Source organism: Haemorhous mexicanus, chromosome 6 (assembly GCF_027477595.1).
Source record: "Haemorhous mexicanus isolate bHaeMex1 chromosome 6, bHaeMex1.pri, whole genome shotgun sequence".
NCBI classification, from domain to species: domain Eukaryota; kingdom Metazoa; phylum Chordata; class Aves; order Passeriformes; family Fringillidae; genus Haemorhous; species Haemorhous mexicanus.
In genome coordinates, this window is record NC_082346.1 from 18,971,957 (window position 1) to 18,997,972 (window position 26,016).

General features: G+C 43.4%; 1 protein-coding gene across 16 annotated transcripts in view; it reads right to left on the reverse strand.

Annotated features, from left to right (window-relative positions):
• Positions 1-26,016, reverse strand: part of BRSK2 (BR serine/threonine kinase 2) — a 304,866-nt gene that overhangs the window by 76,767 nt on the left and 202,083 nt on the right. For all 16 annotated transcript variants that reach the window (XM_059849087.1, XM_059849085.1, XM_059849086.1 and 13 more), the window contains exons 4-5: positions 16,666-16,806; positions 6,601-6,717 (exon numbers count right to left, since the gene is read on the reverse strand). In XM_059849087.1, coding sequence (XP_059705070.1) covers positions 6,601-6,717; positions 16,666-16,806 — 258 coding nt within the window. The remainder of the gene's footprint in view (positions 1-6,600; positions 6,718-16,665; positions 16,807-26,016) is intronic.

The window sequence follows — 26,016 nt, forward strand, 5'->3', positions numbered from 1 at the left end:
GGAAAAGCTGTGTGATTCTACTCCACAGTGAGACAAATAATGTGTTACACTCCCAAGTCCCAGGAAAGATGAGTGTCCATGCCTCAGTCCTTTGGTCCCATGCCTTCAGATGGTATTATTTGGGGAAGAAGAAAAGCTGCTTTGAGGGCCATCCTTTAGGCCACACAGACAGATGCAGATTTTCTGCAGAGAAACAAGAAGTTTTCTTTCCTCTGTTTTTATTATTATTTTATATTATTATTTTTATATTTATTCTTCAAGGCATGAAGTTACCTTGATATAGGATGTTGTACAGCTGCAGAGAAATCCTGACACATCTGGCTGTTTTTGCTGTTGCTTGATTCTAGAGTCCTTCTTTCCCCTCTCTTAATCACTGTCTCCAAGCTGGCTTTCAGAAGCAGGAGTTACCCACTAGAGCAAAAGGCTGCCTCTGCTTTCCCCACATGCTGGGTAGCAGAGGGATGAGATGAAGGGGAAGATCAGAGGAGTAGCAAAATAGATAAAGGGAATTCAGGAGAAGGACACTGGCATTTCGAGTAGAGAAAGCGACAGCCGCAGATCACAGAGAAAAGAAAGGCAGGGAGACACTAACGAAAGGTTCCAGCAGCAGTGGGTAGTCAAGGCTGCAGTGAAGGCAGGAGCTGCAGGTAAGGCTGTAATTAAGGTAGTAGGTGTAGTTAAGGCTGAGTGCTAGATTGCCATTAAAGCTTCAACTCAGTCATTTACCTTTGGATGAGAAAATTCAGCATCTAGCCCTCAGCCATCTTACAGCTGTTTATTCCTTGGGTGCAATTACATTTTTGGGGAATCTACAAATCAATTCATTAATCATCAGTTCAATTTTTTAAATCATGGAACCTTTAAGAGGTTTTAATTTTAAGAATTAACCAGACCCTTGTATTAAAAGGTCATAAAGATTATCAAATTAGGTACCCAAAAGTTAAGAACTGGCAAAAAAGAAAAAAGATTGAAAATGTTACACTGTGCTTTGCAGGTAAGCCAGTTGGATGTGTAGCCAATGCCTCTTTTCTACTTGTGACTGAAGTTGGGAAGTAGCAATGTGAGGGAACTTTAGTGTCAACAAGGACAAGCTTACAAGCATGCAGCTGATTAACACATGGGAGAATCAAACTCTGTCCCTGCCAGAGAATCCTTCTGTGAAAAAAAATGAACAGGTGCCTTAAACTGAGAAATTCACAGGTAATTATGAGTTGCATGTTCCCCAGTTTTCAGAATCACAGTACTACACATCCAAGTTTAATTTATAAGCATGTGGAGCAGCAGGAGCAGTTGGTAGGAACTGTGCTCTCCCAGTAAAGGAGAGCACCAAGTAGCCTGAGGTATTAGGCCCCAAGAGCATCAAAGTGTACACTCAAAACTGGTTGACAATTTTGAGTCTCATTTTGTAGAATCCTGTGTCCTCATAAAAATGGAGATAGCCAGATCAATGTGGCAAACATAATATGAAAACAGGATAATTAATACTTGGAAACCTAAGACACAGTGATGAAATCCTACCTAGCATTCATAGCAAGGCTTGAATGCAGTGAGCAGAAGTTATAAATGGATCCATAAAATAAATGATGAGGAAAACCCAAACATTAAATAGCTGTTTACTCACAAAAACACACCATCCAATCATCAAATGAGGCAAAGATTTGTTGAAAAAAACCTGTACAAGCTCGTACTTAATGGGCATATCCTAATGTGCACAGGCTGAGTAAATGCTATACTGTCAAGCTGAAGAAAAGCACATCTCAAATTCTCAGGGATTGATTTTGCAGAATCCAAGCTCTTTTAACATACCTTGTGATGCATTATAGGTGATGCTGGTACCAATGGCCATTAATAAGGTTGTCTGGTATTTCCCTTTATAATCCTCATTTTAAGTTCCTTGTAACTTTCAATTTAACAACAATTTTCCTTGTTTTTTTTCTGTCTCAGACTGGTTTCATGTGTTTGTATGCATGCATGCTGTGATTGGGCTGAAGCACTTCCACTATCTAAGTCTAATTTTAAGTAAATGCTTTTCCATAAAAAAAAGATAAAAATTTCCAGTATCCTCCCCTGCAAAGGGAAAACCCGAGTATTTATTTGCATTCTCTAGAGATTACATCATAGAATTATTGCATTTCACTAAAAAACTGCAATTTGCATTTACCAGCAGAAACTCTCGAGAGCATTAGGATCAAAATCCTACCTGCAGTGGCAACACTTCACAGAGTAATTTTTTTTATCTGAAACTCTGAGCTGCTCTGGGTGGGGTTATCACATGATGACAAAATTAAAAACAAACGGAGTGCAAAACTAATGAAGTAGATCAAGGACTGGTAGCAACTGACTCACAACACAACCAGGTAATGGAAACTAGAGCTGGAACCTAGTAAAAAAGAGAAAACGAGCTGGGATTTGGGCCAAATATGGAGCAGAAATGAATGGGACAAGTCAGCTAGACTGTGGTACAAATCAGGAAGGAGATAGGAATCGAGTGCTGGAAATGGAAGCTCTCTATGAGATGGAGTAAAAAGTACTAATTTTGGCATTTCCAAATTGAAGAGCTTAAATGTGCAACCCTAACAATGACTGCATAAGTTTTAGATATATGTACATGTTTATTATAAGGGGGAAAGAATATGTGCAGCATCACACCTTGTAATTAAAATCAGAAAGGGTGCTTTCTGATACACTGAGGTATATCTGCCCTCTGAATTATCTGCTCACCACAGGTCTGCTGATACACCAATGACTTGCCAAGATGGAGAACTGAAGCAGAGAAGGGCAATGCATCTCATCCTAGACCACCGTGAACGCCTTCAGCAGAGACAGAAATCAAGCTCAGATAACCTGGGTCTCAGTCCTGAGGTTTAACCAAAAGGCACTCAGTCTTCTTGCCTAGTGACAACCCAGGATGGATTGGACAACCTCTCCCATTCTGAAACACTGCAAGGCAGCATGCCCGGAAGAATAACTGAGAAAGAGATGGGGAGTGTCTCTGCATGCCACTGCCTGGATGGGTAAAGAGGAAGAAGAGCTGAAGGGATCTAAAATAGTAGAAGCAGCAGCCTATCACACCTTTCTCTTCCTTCCTTGTCTGCTGTTAGCTGACAGACCCTCCCTGCTTCTGAAGGAATGCACTCACTGTGTTATTCTGGCATTTCAAGGACCATCTCTCCATAAGACTGCCTTGCAGAGCAATTTCTGCCATAAGCAGAATTAGTCCTGCAGAGCTTACACACAGCTCCTCTTCCCCGTAAAGGTCTAAAAACACTAAAAAGATCTACAGCATATTCCTCTGCACTGTGTATATGCAGGTTTCACACAATACTCATTTCTATAATGGGGACTCATTACAATCAAGGCTGAACATGCAGTCTGTCAGTGGCAAATTATGTCAGTGAAACAGCAAGTCCATCCTTGCCTCTTCCTACACAAACACATCTGGATAGAACTTTTATTGCATCCTCCAGGTAGTCTTGTCAGTGCTATCAGTGCTACAGAAAACCATGCAGGCCTAAGGAGTACCTCCCAGAAAACAAGTGACTCTGAGATATGCAATTACATCACACCTCAGGCTACACAAGGCTACTCTTCATGATGCCAGTCAAGACTCTGCGGCGGCCTGAAGACTACCCAAACTTTGGACTAAACTTAGCAGTTCACTTGTGATAGCAAAGAATTTTTGACTGCAGTCTCCCTGCTTCGCTGAACTGACAAAGTTAGCTGTATCACACAGCTCAACCCCATCTGAGCCTCCCACTCTGACTGACAGAAATACCTGGAGACTCCCTGCATGACTGTCAATGGAAATGTTACAGTTTCATCTCATTATCAGTGTTCACAGTACGGAAAAGCCATTCTCGAAATTAACTTATGGGTGCACGGAGGAGCATCTCATTAAAGCTCAATATCTCAGCCATGATTCACTCTGTTTTGTTCCTTTTCATGCTGGCTGAAAGTACCAACTACACGGGTAGGTAAAACTGTTGCCTTGAAAAGCTCTGATAGTTACCGCATGTGCTCCAAGGGAAAGGGAGTCATAACTGGATTACCTTTCTCTGTGAACAGTGCAGCATATTGCTATATATTCCTTCCTTCCTTCACCCCCCAAACCAAAGAGATCACAAGACACCAGTATCAGCCATGCTGGGCTGCATGCCAGGAGAATTAATGAAGTGGTGTAATAGCTCACATGGAGGTCTAGTGATTGGCAACACACTTAAAACACATCTGCGAGGCAGGAGATCATAGCGTTGCTGCTGTGTTCTGTTTATTACAGGCACATCTCTTCCGTTCCATTGATTTCTTTATTAGTGCATTTTAAGGCCACAATGTGGGGGCTGGATCTGCTTGAAGCATGCAGGTTTGAATTCCAGCACAGCTTATGGGAAGGAAGTCTCCCTTTGAGACTCCAGATACGGATAACAGAGCTCGGTGCTAACAAGAACAGGAACCCTACTGAGAGGTTCCTGAGGAGTATGAAAAATCCTGCAAGGCAATTGAGGCTGGGATGGTTTTTATACTTCCTCTTTTTTTTTTTTTTCTCATGGAAGGAAGGAGAACAATTTTCTCTAGAGAGTATACAGGCTTTGTGGCAACTGCAGGGAGAGCTGCATTTCCTGATCTAGAGGGAAAGTTTGAAAGAAGCTGCAAGCAACTTATGTGCATAATCATAGAATGGTTGGGATTGGAAGTGATCTTTAAAACTTAACTAATCCAATGCCCCTGCAATGAGCAGAGATATATTCAACTAGATCAAGTTTCTTAGAGTCTCAAACAACTAGACCTTGAATGTTTCCAGGGATGGGGAATCTACCATCTCTTGGGGAAACCTGTTCAGTGTTTCACTACCCTCAATGTAAAAAACTTCTTCCTTGTATCTAATCCACATTGACCCTTTTTAGTAAGGGTCAATGTGGATTAGATACAAGGAAGCTTAAAACAGTTATCCCTTGTACTATCACTACAGGTCCTGCCATGAAGTCTATCCTCACCTTTTTAATAGTCCCCCTTTCAGTACTGAAAATTTGCCAAAAGGTCTTTTGGAGCCTTTTCTCTCCAGACTGAATAATCCCAACTCTATCAGTCTGTCCTCACAGGGAAGATGTTACAGCCCCCAGCCACCTTCATGGCCTCCTGTGGGCCCACTCAGACAGGTTCATATCCTTCTTATGCCATAGATCCCCCAAAGAACAGAGCAGAGCAGAACAGAGCAGCAACATCCCCTCCCTCTCCCTGCTGGCCACACTGCTTTGGATGCAGCCCAGGACACATTTGGCTTTCTGGGCTGCAAGTGCACCTTGCTGGGTCACATCCAGCCTTTCATCCACCAGTACCCCCCAAGCCCTTCTCAGCAGCACTGCTCCTTTAATCCCTCAGCCTGCAGTGATGATACTGAGTATCTCCCTACCCAAGTGCAGGGCCTTGTAGCTGACCTTGGCATCACAGCTCCTTGCTTTTCACCTGTTCTGCTGAGAACTCAGATCTTGACACAGACAGGAGAGAACCAGTGGGTCTCGGTTTACTCACCAACCAGCATTCTACCATATCATGAACTTCAAATACTTTTGCTATCCATTATTCATGACTTGGAAGGCAAAAGCTAGGACTGAGAGGCAGTGGCTGGGCTTTAGAGGGAAACATGATGGCTCCATGTCTACCTTGAACTGCCTTGGTCCAGAGAAGACACCAAAAAACCCATGAACTGTAACCAGCTGAGGATGGGTGTGGGCTGAAGTCATCAGAATCACACTACCAATGGCCAAGAGAAGTCAGTCTGCATGGGAGGAAGTGGAAATCTGCTGGTACTGTCTGGTTTCTGTGCTTGCTGTTAAAACAAATTAATACAGCTAAAAGCTGGTGTAGTGGTGCCAGGCTGCAGCAGCTCAATGCAGCTGCTGTCCTGGCTACAGCTCAGTGCCACAGCCCCTGCACAGTCACCTTGGCACTGGGAATCGGAAGCATGGTCCAGTGGTGCCTGAAGGCAATGGTATTTGCATGGAACTGTCTTTAGACTGCCCCTGCAATATTCCTCCAGGCAGGCTTCTTTGTACCTGCATTCATGCCCGGCCTGTCAGTGCAAAGGACCCTGCTTCCTCCTTGTCACTCCTGCATGGGAGCTGACAGAAGCAGTGTTGAGCATGAATACAAACAGCTGCATGCAAGCAGACAGCCTACACAGGACATACAAATTCCATTTAAGAACATTTTTCTACCCCTTAATACTTTTTTCAAAGCCAGTCAACCACTGCTTTCACTTCCCAAAAATTATATGGCCAGTAAATGCAAACACACCAGCATACACAGATGAAGCTAACCTGAAAGCCTTGATTTTTATATCTGTATGTGACACCTGCAGTGACCTGCTTTTCACTGTAAAGCACTAAATCCCCCACTCTTTCTGGGGTAGCTTTCTTCTACACTATGTGTGTCATATAAATTTATTGTCTTGCTAGGAAACACCAGTGCTGTGTGTAGGACTGCAAGTCTTTCTTCTTCAGGACTGCAGGTCTCTCTTCTTCCTCAGACTGAAACCCTTTCTATAGACAACTTCTATGTCTGGAATGTGTCCCTCAGTTTTGTAATATGCTTTGAGACACTCACCCACAACTGGTTTCTAACAAGCTGTCCCCAACCTGCAGCGATGCCATCCCGAAGTCTGCTATCCGGATGTTGTTCTTTTCATCCAGCAGTAGGTTTTCGGGTTTTAAGTCCCTGTGGCTGTAAAGAAAGGGTCAAAATGTAAATTAAATTATGCATAACAGCTTTCCCACTCCATGACTTGTTTTTTATCCAAAATAGCATCCAACCTGTTTTACTGTAATTAATTTAATTTGTTTTCCTGTCCCAGGCAGGAGAACACACATATCCAAGATCCAATCCTTGCAGTATTCTAGACCATATCATCCCAGGTGCCCTCTCCTGATGAATGCAAGGCCTGCAGTGTCCTGACAGGAAAGGAACATCTTCAACTTCCAGTGAAACCAACATAACATGAGGGAGAAACTGAGGGAAATAGAAGGAGGAGAATTTCAGCCTGGATTTAGGGCTGGTATACTCTATCATATGACAGCTCCTTAAGGTAGGAGGCAACACCACCAATATATTCTGTCAAGAACAGGAAACAAAATGAGTGATATAAAAGAGAAACCTTGATGTAAATGCTACTGCAAAAAGCTCCCATTAGGAGTTGTTTGCACAGGCATAAGACTTTGAAATAATTTTGGGTAATTAGCTCTGATGGAGAAATCCCTTCAACTCAGCAGTGTTTTAACTGAGGGTGTCAGCAGTGAGAAGGAGAGAGAGGGTTCCATCCTTTCCATCAAAGCTTGATTCTCCTATTATCTGTCAACATGGCAAGAGCCAGGCAGCCACAACCTTCATGATGGCAACTCCTACTCCAAATCATATATTGACAAATTTATTAATTTCCACTGCTCACAGCCAAAAGCACTGTGTACTCATGCCTGCATCTAAGTACTCAGGAGATTCTGTACAACTATAACATTCACTTGATTTTATACCCAAAGACAAAAATCTTGCAGAAAATTTGTGATGAATGTGCCAGGGTTTTTTTCGCTTTTTATTTGCAGCTCTTGGAAAGTCACAGAGATGAGACAAGCACTTCAGGCAGACCAAACATAAAAGCTCTTTTCTTGGTTTTGCTTATGAGTAGACAAAATTACTCTGATAATAAAAGGTCTAAATAGCAGCACCCAAACAGGCAGGACTGCCAGCTTCCGTGGATAGGCAGAACACAAACTTGTGGGAAATGGGCATCCAACAACACTGTCAGGCAAACAACACCCACTTGCTAAAACTTACAACTAAAAGCAGTTCCTCTGACCAGAAACTGAATTCAGCAAAAGAACCAGGTCAGAATAGTCAAGTGACACCAATCAAGGAAGGCAGGCTTATCTTTGTGCCATTTTCTCTTCACTTTTTAAAACATTCCTCTAACACTCCTCATGCATGCAAGTGTAATTCTGCCCTTACAAAAATGTAAAGGTGGACAGTCTCTTCCCTCTCAGAGCAACATGAGCAGCATGTCAATGTCTCGGAAATTAGATCCTCTGATCTGAAGAGAAGAGGAATGATCAGTTAGAGACAACTTGTAAATAATGCAGGTAAATTCTATGTAAAACCAGAGCACACGGTAATAGGATACCTGGGGACTGTAACAATTATTTCCAAAGGAGACTCCCAACAAAACAGCACACATTCATCGCAGTTACTGGTCACTCACCCCACTGAGACCTGTGATTTGCTCTCTCTTTCTTTTTAAAATTTAGTCTCCAATCTTGCATAAATATGATGAACCCTGTGTGTTACAATGGCCTTGTTAACAATGAGAAAACACAGAAATTCAAGGTTTGAGATAACAGAGACAGAAGACTTATTAGCTCTAAAATAACCATCAAGACTGTCATAACTATTTGACAGAAAACTGCAGGAGATGAGTGACAAGGAAAGGTTCCAGAAGGCAGTGAATGACCAGTTAATGGCCAGGAAAAGAACCCCTGAATGTCATCATCAAGGACAGCACCAGACAAAGGCAAGATCATCAACACCTGCCAAGGTTTAACTACTCCAGCAGTGAAATGGAGTGAAGAGCCCAGGGTTCCAAGGCAAGTGAGGAAAGCTGGATGCTAATGAGACAGTAGTGTGTGATTTCATCCTTCCTCCAGCAGACATTCAGGATGGTCCTCACCTTACAACTGCTTTAATTAATGTAAGACCTTATCCAGCTGGGGAGGTGCTCTGCAGTTCCCCTCTCTGAGGACCAGTGCTCAGGGGCAGGTAACAGCCCCTGTAAAGTGAGTGCTGCTTGTTTGATGCTATGAAACAAGAAACCTTCCCACAGCTCAAGCTGAGTGTGTGTCCTGCTGTGCAGAGTTTTTCAGCAGCTATAGTTGTCTTTCAGTCTTGGCAGCTGCTCCTGGCTGACTGCTGAACACATACACGGTATAGAAGTTGAGGGTGCTGCTGCCAGTGCCTGCTCCACTGCTTGTGCACTGCATGATATGGTATGATTCATATATACAGCCTAGAGCAGACATACTGCTGACATGTGACTTTTGTGCCTAAAAATTGAATCCTTTGCTTATCCTCAAATTGTGTGGCTCATTTAGAGAGCAGGAACAACCAAGACGGAGCACAATCTAAGCACAGGATGTCCACAAGCCTAGATGTACACTCACAACAAAATATCTTATTTCAGGAACATGGTGCAGCTAAAGGAAATGCAAAAATGTTCCCTTTCCATGGCTGAAAGCTTCCAGCCTTGGCAGATCTGCCACAGGCCCCAGCTGGAGCACAATGTATGTGAATCTTGAACAAGCCCCACTTCCCGACCACTAAGAGGCAGTGAAAGGGAAGGGACAACACGTTTGAAAATTGGGACAATATTAAATCGTGGAGTCTCCTTCTCCCTTCTTGTCTCCTTCACCCTCCCTTCTCCTTTTCCCCTTCTCTCCTTCTCCCTGTGTCATCCTGTCTTCCAATCAGCTGGGATCCACAACACAGCTTTAGGCCTGGGCTTTTAGGGAGAATCAAGTGGGGAAATGAGGTTTCTAAAGTTGGCATAGTATGGATTTCTTGGAGAGTCACAGCAAGAAAGAGAGGAAAAAGGGGATACCACCATCCACATTCCAAACATGGAGGTAAGCTTCACCTCACTGTGCTGTGCAATGTTTTTCCATGAATGATCAGTCTGATGGAGGTCTTTAGGCAGAGGTGCTGACCTAGCTCCCAGTGAGCACTTTGAAAGCCTTAAGTTGGGATCTGGGGATTTGCGGGACTGGGATAGTATGTGTGAAAGTAAAACTGAAATAGCAACAGACCTTAATAGGTTTCTTTTCTTTTCCTACAGATACCCATCAAAATAAAACCAAGAAAACTTATCAGCTCTTCACAATAGAAATTATCACTTCACTAAGCAGAGAGGAGAATTGTTACATTTATGGCTGCTTGGCTCTCAAAATAAAAGAATAGTTTTGATACAGCACTTTTGAGTCTCTCTGACCCTTTTCCATCCCTTTTTCAAGATAGTCTCTAAGTGCCCAGTATGGATGGTTAGCCTAGAAATTTCATGGAAGCCTGAGCACAAATTTTGTATTTTGGCAGCACTGCTTTCAGAGATCAGGGTGCCAGTGGGATCAGGCAGTACTTGCACATTCACCCACAAGAGAATTATATGTCCCAGTGAAAATTTTCCTCTAGCTGGAGCATTTCTCTGATACCCATCTTTGGGCCACTTTGAATTGGCCAAGGCAGCATCCTGGGGATAGGAGTCAGGCCAAGAGTTTGCACCAGAGAGGCAGAACCAGCATCGCTGCCACTGGGAAAGAGACTTCCTCTCTGCATTTGCATTTCCCATCTTTGTATTGCCAGCTTTTCAAATGCCAGGGGGAAGGGAGAGAAACATATGGGAATAGGGAAGGCTTGTTATAATTTACCTAAGAGCCCAGAAGACTGGATTGTCTAATGCACTCTCATTTGAAAAGAATTCTCTTGTGCCAAAATGAAACAAAACAAAACAAAACAAAAATCCCACTGTATGTGAAAATTACTTGGCATTAATAGAACAGTGCAGAGTAAACGCATTTAATCTGGTTCCATTCCAGCTGATCTCTCTGGCTCTCCATGTCTTACATGACTGCATCAACTCCTCTCTCTGCAGGTGAACAGAGGACTCGTTACCCTTTCCTTGTTCTAAAGGCTCTAAAGCTGTAGGGGCTTTATCACATGGCTGGAAAACCAGAAGAGAAGAAAGCAGCTTCTTTTCTGACAAACACAGCAAACCCTCCAATTGAGCCCTGCAAAAGCTGAGAAGGAATGAGAAACAGAAATACAGGACTGCAGAAGAAGTCAGTGTAACCCTGACCCATAGTGGCCATGGGTCAGGGTTACACTGAGCCCCAGTGCTCCTCAGCCAAGACAACAGCACAAGAAGTCAGTCTCTGGAGCATCCAGTGGGCTTTCGAAGGGAGAGCATGTGAGTGAAAGGGAGCCACGGAGCAAGCCGTGGCAGGGCAAGCACACATTGTCAGACTCTCTGCAACATCTCTCTTTCACAGGTTACAACAAAGGCTTTACAATTTCCTTGCAGCATTAAGATGGATGCTGAGAGAGCTCTGAAACAATGCTTCCATGGAAATGGGCACCATTCTTGGAGATGGTGCATGGAAAATGAAAGGCACAGATAGGCATGTTCCAGCTTCCCACTTCTACACTGGCCACGCTTGCTTGCTAGTCACAGCCCAAGATGCTGTTCAGACAGCTCCTTTAGTTCGCTCCAGTGCTTTTCCAGTCCATCCTCCTGCTCTGAGAATGTCCCTGTACCTGTACTGCAGCAACTGCAGCAGAAACACGCTCTGCCTGTCACCCAGGGCTGCCAGAAGAATTCTGGTGTAGGGACAGACTCTAGATCTTGGATTCAAAGGAGCTGTCACCTGGCATGAGATGACAAACGAAGCCATTATTTTAAAGTGATGTTTGAGCTGAAACGTTCGTATCAGTTTCTATGACAACTCATTGTAGGTCACAGATTTCTAACCCAAGAAACCTCTTAATTGGAGTAGTTGCAGGTCATTTGTACTAATCAGATTGTTGGCTACTTTGCAAATGCTTTTCTTACTGACCTCAAACTCCCAGAAGAGCCAGGCCACTGAATAATTGTTCTGCAGTATGCCTCCTAAAGTACCTGATATGATGCAAATAACTTATCAGTAACAATTAATAGCATGAGAGGCATTATTTTAAATTTCATGAGCAAAAAAAGCCTTTGATCTTATTTTCTCTTGCTTCTGCAAATAATATCCAAACATGTAAGTTGCATCTACCTACAGAAGATTCTTGGTTTATAGCCATGGTTGCTATGCTCAAATTTAGTAAGTTTTCACAGAATTCTGCAGAACAAGTAAACATAATTATAGCTCGGAAAAAGGACAACATCTATAAACATATCAGGACGCCTGGGGAAAGGTTTGTATGCATAAAACGTTGCTTGCTTTTAAACAATTATTTCCATTGATCCACTAAAATATATTGTTTCTCCCTGCCAACCTCTCCTCAAAGCATATATTCACGTATTTCAAAGCCAGAACAGCCTGTCAGGTCTGATCACCACTGCTGCACTTCCCAGAAAATGTTACCTGGTTATGCTTACAGTAAGACTATGCCGTTTTTGAGTTTCCAGTGGCTTACATAAAGAAGAAAACTTACAAAAATACAGGTTCCCTGACTTTAGCTGAGCGGGTAACTTTGCCTTTGGCATTGCAGCTGCTGCATTTGATGGCTTTTCTCTGTTTCTCTGTACAAGGGATATCTGAAAATTCCTCACCATTTTACAGTGAGTCTTGAGCACAGAACTGAAACTCCTGGATTCAGGTAATGAATGGTGAGCTTTTAATAGGGTAAAAACGCACCTTTCTTACTTCTGATGGTCTGAAAGAAAGCTTGAACACTCAAGTACCAGAAAAACAAAACAACACAACAAACCAGCAAACAATCTTATTAAATTCCACCATTTCTAGACCAGTTTCATATCTGGAGGCCTTGTGTCATGATTTCAAAGTGCCCATCTGCTGCGGTCTTCAGCATTTGACAGACCCTCCCTGCAGAACACCCCAGCACGCTCCTTATAAACGAAGCAGGGCAGAACAGGAGTGCTGAGGAGGGTGGCACTACATGGCAGAACATGGCAGCTGGCATTCTTCAGCTCTCTCCGTTTCTCAGAGACACCCCAGATTTTTCCCTAAGAGCCTGCTTCCCTTACTGACAGTCCTCTGCAGCTCCTGCCTGCAGGAATACACCAGAGATTTTGGCAGTAGCGCTGCGAAATCTTGCGGCGCTGTTTTGTGGGGAGCCTTTCCCTCCCGGCACGGAGGGAAGAACACGAGGCCGAGCCAAAGCAAGCTGTCATTGCTCGCCCAGCCCTCCAAGTGACACATGCCCGTGCCCACGCAGGCACACACAGACACTCCACACAGCCAGAGCCTTCCCCGGCTCCCCTCAAACAAGCACAGCCCCGGGCAAGGAAAGGAGAAGGGGCCCTCATAATTGTCATTTATCAATATTCATAAAGAACCTGCCTTAACCCCTCTTGTACGCGCTCAGGGGAAAAGAAAAATAAAAAATAGAAACGCAGAATGAAACGCAACCAAAATAAAAAATAAAATGAAATAATCACCTCCCTGCTCATTACCGCAGGGGATTTCCTCTCAATGTCACCACTGCCCCGCGCAGTAATTGGCATTATCTGTTATCTCTGAAGCCATAATAAGGTTTGCCACGGGGCATTTTCTGTAATCATATTTTTATTTGTCAGCTCGCGAGCCGCAGACGGCGGAGCGGAGCCGGGCCAGGCCGCGGGCGCGCGGCGGGGCAGGGGCCGCGCGGCGCCAATGGCGGCTCGCGCCGGTGATGTCACGGGCAGCCAATGAGGCGGGCGGCAGCCCGCCCCGCCCGGCGCTGCAGCATTCCCCACAGAATGACACAGGGAACGGGCTCTTCCCCAGGAGACCGAGCGAGAGCCTGGCACCCGGCCCCGGGGGCGCTCACACACGGATTCCCGCAGAGAACACAGCCGGGCACTCAAGCAGCAGAGAGGGGCTGAATGCCCCGCATTCAAAAGGGGCTGTTGGTTCGGGGCACCCAGCGGAGGTACCCGAAAGGCCCAGAATGTAGGAAAGAGCCAGTACGAGGTGAATGGCAGCTTAGGCAAAATCCATCGGTTATGTCCAAAGAAAACTTCCCAGGCTGGGATGGCCTCACATGGATGTCCAGGGAAGCTCATGGCCTGTGCCATTCCCTGCTCGGCGCGGCCGCTCCAGGCACTGCCGCACGGTGCGGAGCCCTGGGAGCGCACGGGAGCGCACGGGAGGAGAAGCAGGAATGCTGCATCACGGAGCCAAGCGCTTGCCAGCTCGGGGAAGGCAGCGAGGCAGCACAGATCCCACGTGATATTCCTGCGTGGTACCACTCGTGTCCCTGGGTCCCTGGTGTGGCACCGTGCCATATCCACACAAAAGCCCTCAGAGCACCCGACAGTGCCTTGACCATAAGCGTTCCCCCATGGCCAACCTGCATCACGAATCCCTGTAAGTGACCGCACCACAGAGTGAAGGACACCAAATATTCCCCCACTGCTTCCAGTAAATAAAGTAAGAACACAGACACAAGCTCCATACCTATTCTGCTTCCTTTTCTCAGCTGCTTGTTTGAAAATACTTCTCAGACAGAGGTGATCTCTCCACACAGTAGCAGCAGAAGCTTTTTACTGATGGAAGGGGCACTGGGGACTCCTTTCCGAATCTCTGATTCAGGAATGCTGGTATATCAATGCATTTTGAGCAGTGAATGCTGAATGTGGTTACATGCTGCTGTTAAAGTAAGCTATAGGTATTTCCCAGTGTTTTGGGATGTACAGGAAGAAGATGGGACTATTATATGAGTCTGGGGACACCAGGTTATCAATCTATTCTGCCAGTAGGCTGGAGGCACCCACATCTAGTCATTAACCAAAGCAGAAGCCTTCATTTTTCAATGTGGTCATAACTGGATAACCTGCCTGATGAGATGATTTGTCATTTTACTGCCCCATGACAGGACAAGGTCAGGCTTCATTGCTTAGGAAAGCACATTAAGTTTTACACTCACATATATATTTATGCATGCTCTGATTTTCTGATAACTGTCCAGAATACAGCACAATAGAACACAGACCACACAGAGTGACCTGGAGGCAGAGCTTATGATTTACTGCTAACAGCCAGCACTAGATGCTCGTCAGGTGGGAGTTAGCAAGGAATGGGATTTACTGTCCAACGAGACTACTGCCCACAATCCAGTATGTTTAACACAGGAAAATTAATTCCTCAAGATAGACATGCATCTGCCTAGAAAATATCACACAGTGTTAAACCTACAGAGGTGCTAGTCAGTGTCTGACAGCCTCACCATGATCCTCACTTAGTTTATTAAAGTCTCCCAGATCCAGAGATATCCATAACAAGTCCAAAGGACTAGCATGTATGTGCATACATGCATGCTTTAGTAGGAACTTCTATCTCAATGGAGATTCTGATTCCTCTGGAATATTCATTTGGAAGCGTAAATAATTTCTCTTCAGCTGTACTTAAACATTTTTGAGTGTTGTTGGATTGGATCCCTTAAGTATTAAGCCAAGTAGGGAACAGAAACAGGTATGTATGCAATCCACCAGTGGTTACATGGCCCAGTGTATGTAAAACATAACAGGTCTACAACCTGCCAAGGATCATGCTGCTTCTAAGGAGGTCATGATCACTCAGTGTAGTTGAATAGCAAGGAGGAAAAACTGTGGAATTCACAGAATAAAACTGGTCAGAGGTCACTGCCAACAGAGAAAACTTTGATCCTCTAGTTAGGGCATGCAACCTGCTCTTGGCTTCTCTGGGAATTTCTCTGACTGTTGTAACCCTTCCTGTGTCAGGTAGGCATTGTCCTCAGGACCTTCTCACCCAGATCCACCACCTCTGAACTGCCTCTTCTGCTAAGAGTATGCCGTTATACTCTTCTTACACAGTATACTCTTCTTAATATATTCTCAAGAAAGGCTCTTCTTTCCCTCTCCATTCATTAGAAATATGTTCTCCTACAGATCACTGTTTCCTGCTGAAATGACACAGAGATGTAGGGGGAGGGGGCTAGAAGAGCAAGTTAAATATTTAAACATCCATTTTAGCTGTGGCCATCTGGTTTGTGAGTTTTCAGCACAGAACTGGGGGTACAGAAAATCCCTGCATGGCTACTGAGAAGTAACCACACAATGATTATGCAAATCCAGCTACTGCAGTACCTCTGAGTGGCCCTTGGCCTCCTGGAGTGGGGGATCTGTGGCTGGCTGTGGCTTTGGAGAAGCAGCCATGCACACATAATGTAAATGTTCTCCCCTAGCCAATCCAAGTGCAAGGAGCTGCATTTGTGAGAAATGAGCAGGCAGTTATGGGTCAGTAGCTGTACAGAAACTCTTGTGCTCAGACTGATTGCAACAACTTGATTTCAGTATAATTTAAATTATCTCAACTTGCTGAAGATTAAAGAGAAACTGGGCCAATATAAAATGGTACCTGAAAGCACAGGTTAAACCACACTCCATGGTTAAATAATATGATGGAGTCAGGAAGAAAATTCTTCCCTACTGGAAAGGAAATTAAAGGCAACAGTGACTCAAATGCCCAGAGGGGACTCAGTAAAGGTTGCCAAAAGCCAGCAGGTTTCCAAAAACTGAAGGGAACCATAAAATGACTTTGCTGTATTTGCAGTTGTTCCAGGTTTCTTCAGGGATTCATTTAGATACAGTGTATGGAGTTCTTAGTTATTAGTAAGTGCCACAAAAATTATGGAAATGAAATTCTTTTTCCTCGGTGGTTTTGGTTTTCCTGTTTAAAGCCTTCCCTGTGAATTAATTCTTCTCCAGTGAAAAATGACAGACAATCTTTTCCATGAGAAGTCTGTCTGTAACTGGTGTGCTGTCTCACACATGGACGAGAATTAAAAAATACATCAGCACTTTACCCAATGCTTTTAGAGCTTTACAACATCAGTTACTTAAAATTAAAAGTATCAAGGTAAGATCCCTTTATTATGTAGCAGGGCATTCCCACTGGAAATGGCTGTACTCACCATATTGAATGACTATGGCAGAAGTCTAAAGCAGAGATGATTTGTCGGAAGAACTTCCTGGCTTCTTTTGGTGTCAATCTTCCCTTTTTTACGAGATAGTCGAAGAGCTCCCCACCTGACACATGTTCTAGCACCAAATACCTAGAAAAACACAAAGCCAGGATTTTTTAAGTATGTGATCACACCAACCCCCTCACTCACCCCACACTCACACAGTTATAGACAAACACTTCAGTTTATATGTAGTCAAGGGGAACACTTCCAGAAATAACAGTGGAAGAGAAATGGAATTTTAAAATCAGGAGTGATTAATATGTTTAACAGTGGTTCTGCATGTGGGAGCTCAGCACATCACTCCTGATGTCCAGAGCTACCGAAAGAACCCTTGGGGGGGCTCGGGAGTCTTGGAATGTTGCCAAAAGCACTTAGTGGCTTGATTTTGACCCATCTAGAGATGTGCTCCCGATGTATGAGGAGATGGAACCTGTGAGAATCACTCGGGTGTGAATGGTGAAGAGAAGATATCATTATAGGGTAAATCACAGATTTTGGGGTTTTGGTACAGGGGGGTTGTAGAGACAAGATGGAGGAATCAGGGTGGGCCACCAGGCTCTTCTTTCTTCTTCCTGTCTTCCATCTTCTGCAGTGGTGTTGGCATTTGGGGATTGGTCTAGGGTGAGGGTGTTGTTGGTGACGAGGATGATAAGTATTGGGGACAAAAGGTAAATATGATATACGTAGTTTTTGTTAAAAAAGATGCGACCACCTTGGGGGTGGGCAGAGTGCCTTTGGCTGCCGTGCTAGTCAGATCCTTCGGGCAGAGAAGGGACTTTTTAGATAAGAAATAATAAACAATTCTGAAGACCGAAAAAACCTAGCGTCCAGACTCATCTTTTGAAGCCCAGCGTGCAAGAACCATCCTAAGCGTGTGTAGGAGCAGAGACAAACAGCCGAACCCCATATCTGCAAACTTCAGACCTGCCATTGTTGGATTTAGTGTCCAATGGCATAGCAAGACCTAATCAGGAAGTTAAAAATTACTCCAAAGACCACGATGGGAAGCAGAGAATAATCAAGTATAAGCTTCCACAGCAGATCTCAAAGCTACAGTGGAGTAAGACTCTGCACCAAGAAGCCTCAGGTCCTTTAACAAAGCTGACAATTCTTTTATAAAACAGCTGTGGCAAAGCTGCAGTCAGACAGAAGCAGACAGATCTCAACCAAACAGAATTAATTAAGAAAATGTGAACAATGTACATTATTAGAAACAAACAAACAAACAACTACATGTGTGTGCAGCCTATATAAAAGCTTAGCTTTTGCTGCTGAACAGCAGTGATTGGCTGGAGCAGCTGCTTGGCCTTGCAACTCACAGGTGAAAAATGTGGCACTGAGTGAATACATGTGGCACAAAGGGGGCCTAGGAGCAGGAGAGGAAACTCCTGACCTCATACAGCACTCCTGGCAGTCATAGAGTAAAGAGTGAAACCTTCTGGAAGGAAAGGACTTGCCATGGATGGACCACCTTGCTGTTTTAAATAGGGATAATGAAAGGCAGCCAAGCAAAGGAAAACTGTATAAATCTCTGGAAATGTTGCCTAGTAGTGGGAGTGACAGTTTTCCCAGGGAAGCGGCAGGAACACCATCAACAGAATCCTTTATAAACAAACAAGTTTGAGTGTACTTCTCAGTCCCTGCCTCCCAACAGTGCAGCAGACCATACTGAACTGTATGTGCAGCATGATCCCTCAACCCTCTGCTTTACAGCAGAATACTTTTACTACCAGAATTAATCCAACTCCTCAAATTGGAGTGGACAATGAAGAATACTTAATCCAGGATACTGTCTTTTCTGTACCTCAAGCAGCATAATTTCCAAGGAAATTTCTGAATTTGAAATGAATAGTGGGGAAGATTAATATAAATTTGGGGTCTTAATAAGTCCTGTTTTCAATGTTTCCAAAAAGCTAGGACAATAGAAGAACTAAAAGCAGTTGTGAGGAAAGTAAAGCATGCTCATTGATAATGGCATTAGCCTTCAAGTTGCAAAAATGGGACCTGAGCTCCTGGTCCACCATAATCTTCTGTGTAACTTCCATGTGTCACCTCCCAGCTAGCAGAAGAAAAAAGCACTTCCCCACCTAACAGAAAGACAGACATTGGTACTGTCTTGCCAGCTAAATAAGTACTAAAGGGACACAAAAAATGGAGAAAAGCATAAAATAATAAACTGGGGGGAATTAAAATTGTACTTTTGCATTTTTTGATCAAAGTCAAAACAGTTACAAGAAATATAGTAATACTGACTTTTTAAAATTAAAATCAGTTTAAAAAGAGAAAAATCTTAACTTGAAAATCCCATTTGGAATATGTGGGTTATCTTCTTTCCAAACAGATGGGTAGTTACCCAACTGTCTGCTGGGTACACCCTGGTAATTTGGAGATCACTGTTTATAGATTACATATAATACACATCTTTTGAGCAAGTCATTCAAACACAGAAGAAAGCTGATATGCAGCAGCCATGGGCACTGGGGTGTCCACAAAGTCAAGTCCCAATCCTTGGTTCCTAAGCCTTGGCTAACAGACATTCTGGTAAGAAGGTTTGCTGTAGAATTCATTCTCCCTCTCATACTGGAGACAGATCTGGCTAACTATCCAGTATGGCAGACCCAATTCTGGCACAGAATCAATCCTGAAATTCTTCTTGACAGCATGCTGTCTCACTGTGCCCAGAAGAAGGTGGATACAGCAGTGCATCTTGCCCCCAAAATTCAAATTGCTGGCTGTTTTCTTTTCTGGGAGGTATCTTACAAAGATGATTGCAGTTACAGATACAGAACACCCTCCACTCTGGCTTCAAACAAACAGTTTTTGAAAAATACAGACCCAGCATTTCTGTCACCCACAGCAGGAACTGTGAAGCAATTTATTTTCATCAACTTCATCTTATTAAAAACACTCAACAAAAATGCACTGACACGTTGTATGAAAAATAAAACAAATTGAAAGACAGGGAACATTTACAAGGTTATTCATTTTTTGCTTGCCACCTAGAAGCACTAGATATAATAATGGAAATGAACAAGGGAGAGCATTTGAAAAAGATTTGTGCCTATGACAAGTCAAGGAACGCAGAGAAGCACGAGAGACGATGTATTCTGATCTGACAAAGCCCCCAACGTGACATGAGTGAGAAGGACGACAAACACATTCCTCAGTTCTTGAGTGCAAGAAAGAAATGCTGCAGGGATCATTCTACAAGCACTTCGTGGCTAACCTGCAGCTAGGATTTGTGAGCTCAGGTTGTTATCTGCCAGCCCTATTCCCTCCAGTACCTTGTGGGGTTTTTTAGAAGAGCCCCCAGCTAGGAGATTTTCTGTTAAACAAGGGCATAATTCAGCACCTGCCCCTATCTCTGTGCAAGCCAACATTTGCTGGCACGTGACTGGCACAGTAGTAGTACACTTGTTCTTTCCAAACAGGCCGACAAGAGTGGTTTAAACATTTCCAAGTGGTGCACTGGTTCTAAGCATCACTGGATAGCTACACAAACCCCACTAAGTGCTGCATATCTATATCTACCCATCTGTGTATGTGAGAGCGTGCCTATGACTCCACAGAAGAAGAGAATAAACACTTTGAAAAGCCAAACAGAAAAAGCAAAGGAAAGGAAGAACATTATTCCCTGGGCTGGAAAATAAGGCATACAGACACTACATCTTTCCTGAATCCATGGCACAGAAAAGCATCCAAATCTTCTGTGTTCACATCAGCATCTAAAATCCTTTACTTTGGCAAAGTGCTACAGGATTGGATGTATGCTAATGCCAGCTCTTGGAGGATCTGGGAGAAGGTAAATAACACACAGCCTGTAGGGGAGAAAAACACTAAGAAGTATTTTCATGAGTCTGCCTTCCCTTTTATCTTTCCCAGATATGACAGGTTTTCACTTCATTATAGTACTACTTTTCCAATTTATTCTAAGCAAGCAAGCAAGTTCTGAAAATCCCAGAACAGTAACCAGAACTTCTCTACCTATTACATTTAGAGATGAAAAGCAACTTATTGGTGAATGAAGTTTTGGGGATTTTTTATCCTATGTAAGATTGACAGCATCAGTTTTTCTTCCCATGGTAAAAATGTAAGAAAACCTGTTCTGCAATAGCCATTGCAAGGAGGTTCAGGGAAAGGAGAGACCCACTGTATGGCAGGCAGTGTGCACACTATGTGATGATACAGACAGGAGCTATGTTAGGACAAAAGACTCTATAAGAGCACCTAGCTCTCACATGTTGGATGCTCTGGACACACCCCGACACTTCCAATCCTTGCATTCCATATGAGAGAAACAAGTTTTGACAAGCATTAACCTCCTGTTCTTTACTGATTGGGAACTGTGAAGCCAAGTGACTTGTCCAGGGTTACAGTCACCCAGTATCAGAGCTGGGATTAGTACCTTCTACTCCACACTGTTCCCACCATCAATTTCCCCTTTGCCTGCTAGGACACTGAAAAAGCCAGAAAACAGCAGGGCTCTGCAACTCAATAGGAAGCCAAGTGTATGTTAAAAATAAACTCTCAATTACTTTTTCCTCACTGGATATATTCTCTAGGAGGTTGCACATATTCTCACAGGCTACAGCTCACTTTCATACACATTAAAGTCCACATCTTGCATTATTTTCTCATGTCCCTGCTACAAGCCAAGATATGAAACTAAAAATCTCTAGTTGAGTTTCAGTGCTTGAAGGAGACAAGACTTTGCTCTTTAAAAGCAAAGAAGCTAAATACTAAATACAAGAATAATTGTGTTGATTGGAGATATGCAGAGAGATTGCATCCAGCAGCATCCCATCCCTTTTACCATCTTTCCATCTGCATCCCATCATCACCACCTTCTCAATAAAAGATTCTGAGTTCCTAACCTCAAATGACCCATTGCATATCATCAGAGATGCAAGCTTAGAATAATTCAAGGCTTTTTTCTTCATTTTTGGTAATTTTATTTATTCTTTCAGGAACCAAAATAGTACATCATCAGTTTTCATCAGCTCCTATCTGAAGGCTGGTTTTTGCTGTGATTCTTGACAGCAGCTTGGACTTCCCATTCCCAACAGTTGCTTTGTGTGTGGGATGGTAAACTGGTACTGTCCCATTCTCATCCAGTGCCAGCACAGCAAGTTGTACTGCACTCCTATCACTTAAAACAGCAAAAAAAAAAAAGACACTTCTCATGATTATTTCTCCTTTTCATCTGGTGGACTATGCCACAACTTCTTAAGAGGTGCCTTTGCCCATGCCTAGGGAGCTTTGAGGAATAACTCAGAGAGCCCTCACTAGCAAGGCACCTACATGCTACCTCCAAATCAGGACTGTAACTAAAGAAACAGGCTGGCTCTGAGCAATGGCAGGAAAAATGCTGTTAAAGAAAGACTAACTGGCACAGAGAACGCCAACAAAGAAAAGCCTCTAGAAGAAAAAAACCTGGTGATTCTCCTTCCAGGCTACCACCCTACTTGCAAAATGTCCTTCCATACTTATGTATGGTTGAACCTATATATGGCAGGGAAGAGGTTAAAAGTTGCCCAGGCTGACATGCTCTTTAGTTCTCTGACAGCTTTTTCTCTGCACTGTTTTCTATTGATTAAATAATCTCTATCAGATATGAAGCCCCTTGTTATTGGCACAGCCTATAAATTATTCAGAAGTTATATAAATTCTTATGGCGGGCATGAATTTTTAAACCCTTATTTGGCACTCGGCCAGGAGCTCTGTATTTTTTCTTCTCCCCCTTGCCTGCAAGAAAATGTGCACATGTTAGATTTCTGTTTTCTAAAAGACAATTTTAACTCAAGTTTGCATGTTTGAATGGATATTGTATTTGATTGCTGGTTACATTTGGGGATGAACAGATTGGGGCTTTGGGGAAAAGAGGTAGTAAGAGATTATGCTGTTGTGCTCTGTATCTTTGATTAATTTGGGATGAAAGGTGTTTTGAGCAGTGCCCTCATGGTGTATAGTCGTAGATGTCAAGGCACTGCAGCATCCATCCTATATGGGCACATGATATGGAATGGATTTAGCCAGAGGGATCCTCAGCACAGGATGGGCAGAGCTGAGACAACACCCATCAGGTCACTGCTGCAATTCTGTTAGTGACTCTATACTTCAGGGCTTTCTTCTTCAGAGCTAAGTGGCCTTTGCTGTAACAACCAGGGCCCAGACACAAACAACACTGCCTACCAAAGTCTAAAAGAGAAGTCAGCCATGAGAATGTACTGTGGCTCTGAAGCAACATCTCACAGAATTGCTCATGTCACAGAATTGCTCCACTATGGGCTTGCTTTTCCCCAAGCCCAGCATCATGGCCTGGATGGTATCCAAGCACACGTGTCAGGCAGTGAGCAGAGGATACAGTCAGGCTTTTGGGCAGAGCTTATTAAGACTCTGTTGCACAGGGTGTAGCATTAATTCCCACCAGCAGCTCTGCAGGCCCTGCTTTGTGCCAGGCTGGTGTCCCTCTTGTGAGTGGTGACTCCCTCCACTCCTACCACTGACTGGCTTTCTCCTGGCTACACAGGCTTGTCATTCCAGACAGTCCTAAAACAAGTCAACAGCAGAAAAAAAGGGGGTCAAAGTAGCTTGTTACAAATATTTTCCTTAGTTCTAATCAAGACTCAGGTAGAATGCTATTCTGCCTTCCAATTCTGTTTTATTTTCTTTCCCCATATTCACAGGACCTGACATCCCACAGCCTTATTCCCATGGTGCACACCTACCACAAAATTAATTTTCAGTGCTGAGCTTTTAGAACCACTCTGACTTTCTGAACTCTCCCTCTACTTTAGACAGATTTCCTTGCAGATGGATTGAATAGCAAAGTCTTGGCCTACCACTAACAGAACCTTTTTTTCCTCTTTTCTGCATTTTCTGGCATCTCACAATTAGTTTTCAACAAAAATAAACAGAATTACAGGAAAACCCTGCAGGAGAGGACAGGCAGCACAAAGGCCTCTGCAGACACCACCAGAGCTATAAGTTCTTTACTACTGCTGCCACCTGATTTTGTATGAGCCAGAAATGTGAGTTGTGCACAGCTAGGAGGACAATTTAATTTTCTTATCTGGTTCATTGTGATGCATCTGTGTCTCTGAAATCAGGAGGTGGTGTGTTGCGTACATTGAAATGAGATTTGGGCACTTGCCCAGTGATAGCATTGTACTGATGAAAGATGAGAAAAGCACTTATATTTGAAAAAGGTGCTGAGGAATGCATGGCACACTTCAGAGAACAATTGTCTGGTGACCACTCCTCTCAAAACAGACTGTCGCTTAAAATGCTGATCAAACTGGATGACACAGAGACGTAAAATAAATGCTGCCACAAAATTTGAAATCTTAAATGTGAAAATTTGAAAAACATTCAACATGAATCCACACATATATACACAAATATCTGTATGCATCTTGACATAGAAATTTACAGATTTATATACACAGACATCAATGGAAAAGGAATCAAGAAGTACCAGTATTACCATCTGAAAGAAACGTGCATGGAGGGTTGTAGTATATATTTTTTTTCTATTTTATTTCCACTCCCCACCAAGCCCCTGACAGCTGAAAATAAATAGTTAATCAAATGAGATCAAAACAGATAATGCCACCCCTGTTGGGTGTTCTGCAACAGAACTGTATCAGTCAGCTCAATCGTCTCTGGAGAGGGAAGTTCCATCTCCTGTGGACTGTCTGATGGCCCTTAGCTGGCCATGCTAACAGCTCCTCCAACAGGGGACAACTGCTTTTCCATGATCCAAAGAGAAACTGAATGTACTGCATAAAACACAGTAAATAAAACTCTGCGTAGGGTCAGCTCAGGAAAGACCTTTTCTATACAGGGCACAGAGAAAAGAGGATCATCCCCCAGGTTCACAAAGCTCATTGGCAATGCAGAAATCACCCAGAGTGTGTCCCTCCAGTGTGTATTACAGAACACACCAAAAATTTGTTATTATCTGTTACTGCCTTGCTCCTTCTCTTAGTACATGGCCCATCCTGGAAGTGTTCAACATCAGCTTGGGTGAGGCTCTGAGCAACTTGGTCTAATCAAAGGGTTCCCTGCCATGGCAGGGGAGGGGTGGAACTGGATGATGTTTAAGATCCCTTCCAACCCAATCCATTCCGTGATGATTCTATGATTTGTATTTCCCTAAAATTTCTGACTGTCTGCACTTCCTTAGTCAAACTGACTGGTGCACACACAAGTTTTGGTAGCCCACTGATCACTCCCCATACCAGGCTACTTTGATTAATTTTGATCTTTAAAAAAGGGAGGATGAACCCCCATCCTGGCTGTTTTGTCTATTGACATTAGATGATGGGAGAGATGGAGGCATTGATTGTCTGTAGCTATTTCTAAATTATCTATTACTGTGGACTCCCAATCTTGCTTGAAGGCCATCAGTGTGATCATACAACAAATATGAAATAATTCAACTGTCAGTAATATTGCTCATTTAGCCAACACAATATATATCTGAGGCTGTATGTCACTTGCAGAGAGGCACAGTGCCCTCTGTTTTCCCCCCCACACCTAGATGTGTAGTCCACAGTCTTACTACATAAGACAACTCAAAATGATGGATAAAGAGATGGAATAATAGATTTCATAGCTATCCCCACATCTCCAACTATCTTGGCAAAAAGAACCCCACCAAAATAAACAGAAAAAGACTGCTTGGCTAATACATGTATGCTAACAGATTTTTATTATTATTTTTAAAAAATCATTCTCTGTGTTAAATAAACTGTGGAAAAAGCATTTGATTCACGGTTGCATTAGGAATCTACTCAACCAAAGCCCCTTGTCACAAATTAAATCATAAACTAAAAGTCAAACATGATTTGTGAAATTAACAGTTACCGAGGAAATGCTCCCCAGTGCTGCACTGTGATTAGTCTCTGGCTTCTGAAATATCACCCATAATTCATGAGCTTCTCTGAAACCATGCCACTGCTGCTAGTGCTGGGCTGGCATGCATGATGGAAAGGTGCTGCCACAACCCCAGAGCAATCCCTTTCCTGATGCTGGTGAGAACCAGAGGTCACTGTGTCTTATTATTTGGGAAGGTCCATGCATACACATTCTCAGCCCCCACGCACTTGTAACACCTCACCCCTCCGCAGGCACTCTCTTCCACCTCTCAGATTTATCAAAGGCCACAGCTGTTTCTAATTTGGAACACGGAGGCTTGGCAGAAGCTCTGCATTGTGCCCTTTCTTTAAAATAGCGACTAATAAAAAATGAAACTTAATTAACAGTCATTTGTTCTTTCAGAGTCAGTGTCTT